Consider the following 8999-nt stretch of genomic DNA (forward strand, 5'->3'; position numbering starts at 1 on the left):
GCTTTACACAATTGATGTATTATGGATTGTGATAAGAGTTGTATGAGCCCGTAATAAAATGATTTTTTAAAAAAAGAATCTTAGTTATGGAACATGGTAAATAAGAGATATTTATCTCCATAATAATTTTCTATTAAACAAGTTCAGCAGATAAGTGACAAAGATTACCCCTTCACTATAATACTTTAAAAACAACCAATCAAAGAAGCTAGATGACAGACAGTATGGCTATGTTCAGGAGCCCAGGTGGAGCTGTGGTTAGGAGTTGGGCTGCGAACTGGAGGGTTAGCAGTTTGCAACCACTAGCTGCTTCATAGAAGAAAGATGGGCTCTTTACTTCCATATGGCATTACAGTATTGGAAATGCACAGAGGTACCTCTACCCCAGCAGTTCTCAACTTGTGGGTCGCAACCCCTTTGGGGCTCGAATGCCCCTCTCACAGGGGTTGCCCAATTCATAACAGTAACAAAATTACATTTATGAAGTAGCAAGGAAAATAATTTTATGGTTGGGGGGGGTCACCAGAATATGGGGAACTGTATTAAAGGGTTGAGCGGCATTAGGAAAGTTGAGAACCACTGATCTACAGCCTTCTATAAACCAAGTGCTCAGAATTTAAGCTCTAATATCATTTCCCATCTGGGGTCTTGGGTTGTATTATTGCTAATCTTTTTATCACACAGTCTGGTGTGCTTCTTCAGTGTAGGCTTAGCTATCACCTCACTTAGATGGCTGCTTGTTTTAAAAAGAAGCCTTTGAGATCCCAGATACTATTCTTTCTGACAACTGGGCACCATCTGCTTTCTTCACCACACTTTGCTATAGCACCTGTATCTTTAGAGAGCTCTTCATGCAAATGACTACTTCCTTTAAACAATTATGTAAATACAAGTGGAAGAGAAAGAGCAAACTTCTTCCCATCAGTTAGATTAATATAAAATGCACAAATAAGTGTTAAAATTATCTTAGAAATCTCAAGAATAACTGTATAACTTCCTATTTCTTAAAGTTTTAATATAAAAGGAGTCTGCTACTACATAAAATTTTTAAATTTCACAATTTGCTTGGTTTAGTAGAAAAATAATTGGTTCCAAATAGTTTATTCTTTTAAAACATACAATAAGCAATACACAATACACTTACCTCTAAAGGAAGAGGGCTCCTGAAGAGCATTGCTTGGCAACCTAGCTGGTCCACAGAATACCAACACAGTGACAGGTGTCACTGCCGAGCAACATCTAATATTAGCTATCCTATGGGCTCTGGTCATTTCATCATAAATAAGCCAATCTGTGGGCAGTGCCTGAATTGCTGCAGCTTGACCATTTGCTGGAGGAATCTGTTAGGGAAAAAATGAGTTAACTGTTAACCTTAACTATCAGCTAAAAATTTCTGGTTGGAATCAACTTGATAGCTGTGAATTTGATTTTATCTATCAGATACATTATTTAAAACATTTTTAAAATATCAAAAGTTCTTTGATAAAACAGATGATGTTTATTAGCACCTTTGCAAAAATTAAGGCAAGTCATTGTTCATACAATATGTAGGAAAGTTCACATTGTTTAACATATTAGCTCTTCCAACTAATATTCAATAAAAATGTGTTCCACTATTTAATTTTATACATATACACACAAATTTTTAAAGGAGGCAGGTATTTGAAGACAGATCTTCAACTATCTAGAATGGATTAGTTTAATTCAGGGCCTAAGAGCATCAAAAATGTTTTACCTTTTTATATTGAGGCTGACTGAGAACCGATGTGGGATGAAAGCGTACTTTTTTCTCCTTTGGCCCTGTCAATACTACATTCTCTCTGTCCACGTGCACTAAATGAGGATACATGCCTGCCACCAAAGCAGCTTTAACAACAGCCCAGTTCTCAGAGTTTGTGTTAACATCTCGAATGTCACCACCACCTCGCGCTCTAACAAAACCTACAGAAGAAAAAAAATCACACCAACTTTTTCTACTGTACAAATCCAGCTTTTAAATTTGTGTTTTTATAAACATTGTAAACCTAATATGACATTTTAATGATATTCAAAATCTATAGCAATTAAAAGAATCTCCTATGGTAGGTTTAAAACATAATATCAGTTATTTTAAAAAGTTTCAGTATTTTTAAAGAATTTCTCACTATTAAGTGTTTCATAAGTTTCTATCATAAGTGTATTAAATTCACAGCTGGAATCATTGTTGTAAGTCATTCTTCTGACAAGTATAACTACTACTTCAGTTATGACAGACATTAATTCTAAAGATACAGTCAACTATTTATAGAGTATTATAACTTGAACTTCAAAATTCCTTCATATTTCCCCAAATCAGAGAAAACTCTAAATCCTTTGGCTAATTTTTTATATTACTATGACACTTTGCTAATCTGAGAGTCCAAGTTAAAGTTCTTTCTGACCAGTTCTTCAATGTAACTTCACTGCAAAAAGAAATTAAAAAGTTCTAAAGGTTAGTAGAAATAATGGCGTCCTTCTTAAAAAAAAAAACAAACGCAAGAATATTCAAGTGATAACCAATTATATGCCAATTATTTGCTTTAAAAGTATAAAGATCAACATCCATGTCAATCTGATTCTTGTAATTCCTTCTTTTAGACAATACCTTCTTTGTACAATACTTTTTTTAGCCAAGTCCATTTTTAAAATTTATTTTTGTCTTCCCTTTATTCAATTTAATATATATTTATCCTCTAGTTATTAATTTCCCTCTTCTCCCCTTCTACCCTAGGTAAACATCAAAGGAAGTTTGCTTCAGTGTGAAAACCTTTCCTTATCTTTTTATAATAGTGGTGTGATATAATTCTTGTCCTTTGGTGATTAACTTATTTCAATGAGCATAATGTTCTCCAGGTTCACCCATGTTAGGAGGTGTTTTTCAGATTCCTTTCAACTCTGTAACATGGCATAGTATTTCATTGTGTGTATATATAATAATTTGTCCACTCTTCTAATGATGGGCATTTGCTTCCATCTTTTAGCTATTATGAATACTCACTGCCATCCAACTGATTCCAACTCGCAGAGACCCGACGGGACAGGGTAGAACTGTCTACAACCTGAAGTGATCTTAGCCAAGAAGTAAATGGCTCATGGACAACAGTATCAGTAGGGACTCAGGTTCTATTTATGGTTTTCAACAACAGTTTCTTCAATACCCATTTTTTTTAATAAAAAAGATAAAGTCATATAAATGATTTTGCAAGACATATAAGAAATGTTATCAATAAGATGGCTTTAGTTAACACTTGAAGTACTTTGAGGTATAAGTCGGCTATTTCAAATGGGTTAAATCAGTTCTTTAGGGTAAATGTTACCTGATGCTCTGAGTTGACCAAGTAACTGAGTTCGCATGCCTATGATTATTTCCATCGTAGCTTGTGAAAGAAAATTCTTTTCACAAAAGGCTCTCTCCCACCCATCACTTCGAGCCTTCTGCCATGCCTATAGAGTAATTACATAGGAAAACACATTAACCAATCACATCTTAGGAAGCAAAGTGTCTGAAATATACTATATAACCACATGGGCCAATTCTTATTTTAATCATTCTATAAAATCTAAGACTTTTTTAACCACATAAGATTTATTGCAAATTTATATGCACATGCTATGAAATTCATTACAAATTCCCAATTAAAACTGAGTGTTAAGTAACCCAATGACCAGCTATGTAAAAATATTTACTGTTTAAGATGCTTATAATCATTTCAATAAAAATGTGGGCGGTTTCCAACTGCACCATCATAAAACCTCTGATAGTTAAGAATCCTGTTTGTTACTCTATAAAATAACTTATTAACCTTCTAATTCAATTAAGAATGAAAAGTGGGATTTTTACAAACTGCCTTTATGATTTTATATATATATATATATAATTTCTATTTAGAAAACCAATTCTTTTCTTTAGAGTATAACTGAAACATCAAAGTAGTAATTTATCCTTTCAGCTTTTGAAGGAGCTGGAGAAAAAGAAAGTACAGAGAAGAATCCTATTCAAAATTTCCCTCTAATTATAATTCAACTGATCTACTCTAATGCATGTTACCAAATAGACCTAATTAACAAAGATGCATAATTCATTGTTTAATAATGTTCACAAAAGAATCCACTACTCTAAAAATATTATGTATTTACTAAAAAAATACTATACACTTGAAAAAGTATTTTCTACATACATAAAGTGAAATTGAGAAAAAAGGCCAGGATCAGCCTATATTCAGGAAAATTTAAATAAGATTGCTATCTTTTCAAGAAACAATTCTCAATTTCTCTTCCTTAAGTTCCATTTTCCTTAACTGTACTTACCCATATGCCTTTTCCCTAAATTTTTCCTATTATCTTAAGTGATTTCAAATGACTGTTGGATTTTTCTCTATCAAATTAAGTTCTTAGAACAGTCCAGAATAAATTCTAAACAATTGGTAGTAAATTCAAGACAATATCACTCCAAGCCTTATTAGATATTCTTTGAATAATACATTTCGTAACTAAAATTTTAGAGCTTTCCTCATACAAAACATGATTTAAAGTTAAGGAATTTAGATATTTAAAAAAATCAATGAAAATGTAAATAAACATATATGTACATACTTACATGTCATAATAAAAATATTGAGAACATGATAAAAAAGGAAAATGTGGTCATTTTAACATATTGGCAGTAGAAAGGGATTCTTCTGGATTATTCACTAAATGGACTTCATTATGAAATAAAATTATTTGGTACATCTTTTTTTTTATTACTATGCTTGTCCATGAAATGAGTTTAATCATTACCGTTTCCAGAAACAAAATGACAGTAATAATAGTACCTGGAATGCCCTGAGAAGTGCCATGTGGTCACTGAAAGTTCCTGCAGTGAAACGTTTCCTACAAACCATAGCTGCGCGTTTTTGAGAGGCCTGTGTTGGCAGTACAAATGGGTCTCGATAGGCTAATGTGCAGGCAATAGTAAGGATGGGGTCCAAACACTTTAAAACAACAGCACACAGGACCATTTTACCAAGATGTGGTTCTACTGGCAGGTCAGCCAAATGATACCCAAGTTCAGTCAAATCTTCCCAGGCATCCATTGCATCTATGGTCTAAATAACAGGAGATAGAAAGGAATGTGATATAGCCAAAACTACATTTAGCCAAACTACACATTTAAAAACCAAAAGCATGAATATGAACTGTATTTTGATATCACACATCATAAAAAAGTATTTTATTTCAAATATATAGACAAACTGTAACTACTATAATTACCATCAGAGAATTATTACTCAAAGTTTTTTATCAAAGTGTAAGATTTTTTTTAATACAAAATTAGTCAAAAGGTATTTCTCATTTGGTTTAAATTTCAAAAATAGAGTTCGGTAAAATTTAACTTTATTTAGCACACTCACCTTAAGCATCTGCACAGCATTTCTTACTATTAAAGCCGGTGGAGGTTCAGGAGCTTTCATAAGGAAATCAGCTATGGGACAATTAATTGGGGCTAAGAGCTTGGTATGCAAACACAGTTCCTGTGAAGAAGGCATTAAAATTTAAAGAACACATATTATTAACTATTATTTTTAAAGAAATCATAGGAATTACATTTCCTAAACAATGACTAGTAGCTTCTGATTAGACTGAACAGTAGACGGTAAAATACGTTTCTAGGAATGACAGGTTCATATTTTCTTCTACACATAAAAATCTTAATACAAACCTTCATCAACCACTAATGTCTCCTCACAGTCATTGCCCAAAAGGTAAACAGTTTTTGAAAGAATACTGCTTAGTCACAATATAAGAAGGTAATTTTTAAAATTATCTCTAAAATTAATCCTTTTTCCCCTTACACTACCGTCTAGAATCTTTGATCTTTTCAAAAAATATTTAATTACCTACTAACTACCAAGAGACTACACAGCAAGTTAAGGAAAAAGGAGACAAGCAGGCAAGTGCCTACCCTCACAGAGTTTATATTGTAGTATGAAAAGGAGACTTAAATATAACAAAGTTGCAGTTTTGATAAATTTTATGAAGGATGTGGTAAACTAAAAGAAGTAAGATGAGATTTATCCATCTTCAGACAACAGCAAGAGAGGGATGGCACTGGGTAATCCTTAAACTACGAATCACTTTATTCTAAGACTGAAAAGATTGAACACAAATTAATTAGAAAAGGAGGCGGAGTGACTCAAGGGAGAAACGACCACACATATGAAGGCCGAGGGAGAAGCAAACAAAACGTGCTTGAGAAACTAAAATACTAGTGTGGTAGGAAGTGGAAAAATGGCAGGAAATAAAGAAGGAGATCAGCAGGAATAGGTCATTTAAGGCTCCTATTAGTACTTTTGGATTATTTGAAGAGAAATCTTTAAAATGACACATAAATGGGGAGAGAGAGGTCTTCTAGGCACATGAATGCAAAAAATGTTTGACCCATACATATGCCTTTAAAGGTTTAGAAGACAGCATCCAATCCAGCACATTGAAGATTCACATTCATGTACTCTAATAGCAACGCCTAAAAATTAGTGACATATGTGAAACTTGAAAATAATCAATAGTGCACTTGGTTCTATAACATCAAAATAGTTTCAGCACCTGAAATAAATTTTGGCACTATCTTTGGACTTTAAATAATACGACTATTAATCATTACTGAGAATTCAAATGATAAACACTACACAATTGACAAATTCTTAAAATGTTGCATGTAAGTTCCAATATATTTGTAAACTGCATTATAATTTAAATATCCTCAAGTAATTCTGAAAAATTATGAAGGCATGTGAATTGCATTTTCTTTTATAGAAGAAAATTTTCTCTAATATACATAAATGTCCTTGATAATACACATTGAAGTATTATAATCAGTTCAATCAACAGGAGTTAAAATTCTTCTACACATACACACACACAGGCACACATACACATTCTTTAGAGTTACCTGCAATGGCATTCTCAATAGTTCTGGAGTCTGAAATTCCAACATATTCTGGAATCGGAGTCTACTGAACAGACGGAAACAGATTCCAGGTCGACATCGTCCCGCCCTTAGAAATAAAGTGTAAAATTAATACTCAACAAGAAATCAAGATTAGAATGATTAAGAGCACTGTAAAAAAGCAATGAAGTCTAAAGAAGCAAAACAATTAAACAAGATCAAGACATCTGATTTTGGATCCTATCACTGATACTTCTTCACTATGAAAATTTTTCTGGGATTCTATTATTGTATTTACAAAGTGAGATTCATTAATGACACCTACCTACTATACCTTCTAGAGTCATAGTAAAAATAAAAATAAATCACACACATGAAAATGAGTGAAAAACAAAGCATTCATAAATATAAGGTAATTTAAATTCCCACCGCTTGTCTGTCAGTTTGTCATACTATGGTAACTTGTGTGTTGCTCTCATGCTAAAAGCTATGCCACCAGTATTTCAAATACAGCAGGGTAAATTGCCTACAAAGAGCAAGGTTCAGTGGAGCTTCAAGACTAAGACAAACTAGACTGAAAAATTAGCCACTAAAAATCTTATGATTAACAGTGGAACACTGTATGATAATGGGCCAGATGATGAGCCCTTTAGGTTGAAAGGCATGCAAACTAGAACTAATGAAGAGATGTCTCTTCAAATAGAGTAAACCACAATGGTGTGAATGAAGCAAATCTTTTTCAACCTTTATTTGTAGACATGGCATGACTCAAAATGATAAGAAACAACTGGAAATATTTATCAATAGCCTAAATGTAGAATGTATAAAGTATAAATCTAGGAAAACTGGAAGTGCCTGAAATTAAATGGAACACATAAAGATCAATATCCTAAGAATTAGTGAGTTGAAATGGAGTTAACACTGGCCATTTTGAATCAGATAATTATATGGTCTACTTACCAAGAATGATAAATTCAAGAGGAATGATGTCCCAGTTACTGTTAAAATTTTTTTTCCAAGATCTAACCAGAAACACAACAGGCTATGTTGTATCTTGTCTATGATAGGACAATACCCATATATCGACAAGGAAAACAAGTGGATATGGCCATTATTTAAATTTATGTACCAAATCCAAAAATGAACACTTTTACCAGCTTCTGCCATCTTAAATTTATCAAACATGCAATCAATATGCATTAATAGTTATTAGTGATTAGAATGCAAAAATGAAAACAAAAGGATCAGCAGTTCAAAAACATGGTTTTGGTGTCAGAAATGACAAAAAAGATCACTTGAAAAAATGCTGCAAGACCAATGCCTTATTCGTTGCAAATATCTTTTCATCAATTAAAAACAGTGAATAGATACCCGGATCTTACCAGGTGAAATACATAGGAATCAAATCAACTACATCAGTGAAGAGAGACAATGAAGAAGCTCAATATCGTAAGTTAGAAGAAAGTTAGGGGCTAAATGCAGAACAAACAAACCATCAACTGCAAGTTCAAGATGAAGCTGAAGAAAATTAATAAGTCCATAAGAATGAAAATGTAATCTGTAAATATATCCTATTTGAATTTAGAGAGTACCTCAATTAACAGGTTGGACTCAATGAATTCCCAATAACTGAAGACCAGATGAATTGTACAATATCATCGATAGAATTATATAAGAAATCAAAAGGTCATTAAAGAGACAAGAAAGAAAAGACCAAAACTGGTATGAGACACTGAAAAGTTCTCTTGAATATAGAGAAGCTAAAGCAAAATAAACAAATGATGGAGTAAAAGAGCTGAGCAGATTTCAAAGGCTGACTCAAGAAGACAAAGCATGATGAAATGTGCAAAGACCTGGATTAGAAAACCAAAAGGGAAGAAAATGCTCAGCATTTTTCAAAAACTCAGGATTTCTCAAGCTTAAAGAATCAAAGAAAAAACAAATTTAAAGTTGTAATATTACAGGATTCTATCGGCGAATACTGAATGATACAAAAAACATGAAGAGAAGATAGAAGGAATATATAGTCACTATCTCAAAAAGAATTAGTTGA

The 8999-nt window shown here is 32.7% G+C and overlaps 1 protein-coding gene across 1 annotated transcript in view; it reads right to left on the bottom strand.

The window, feature by feature from the left end:
• YTHDC2 (YTH domain containing 2) overlaps positions 1–8999 on the bottom strand; it is a 75414-nt gene that overhangs the window by 24214 nt on the left and 42201 nt on the right. The window contains exons 18-23 of the mRNA XM_004706631.2: positions 6950–7055; positions 5412–5531; positions 4833–5105; positions 3336–3462; positions 1736–1941; positions 1145–1340 (exon numbers count right to left, since the gene is read on the bottom strand). Coding sequence (XP_004706688.1) covers positions 1145–1340; positions 1736–1941; positions 3336–3462; positions 4833–5105; positions 5412–5531; positions 6950–7055 — 1028 coding nt within the window. The remainder of the gene's footprint in view (positions 1–1144; positions 1341–1735; positions 1942–3335; positions 3463–4832; positions 5106–5411; positions 5532–6949; positions 7056–8999) is intronic.

Source organism: Echinops telfairi, unplaced genomic scaffold (genome assembly GCF_000313985.2).
Source record: "Echinops telfairi isolate 266 unplaced genomic scaffold, ASM31398v2 ScPeMD7_7469;HRSCAF=8507_1, whole genome shotgun sequence".
NCBI classification, from domain to species: Eukaryota; Metazoa; Chordata; class Mammalia; order Afrosoricida; family Tenrecidae; genus Echinops; species Echinops telfairi.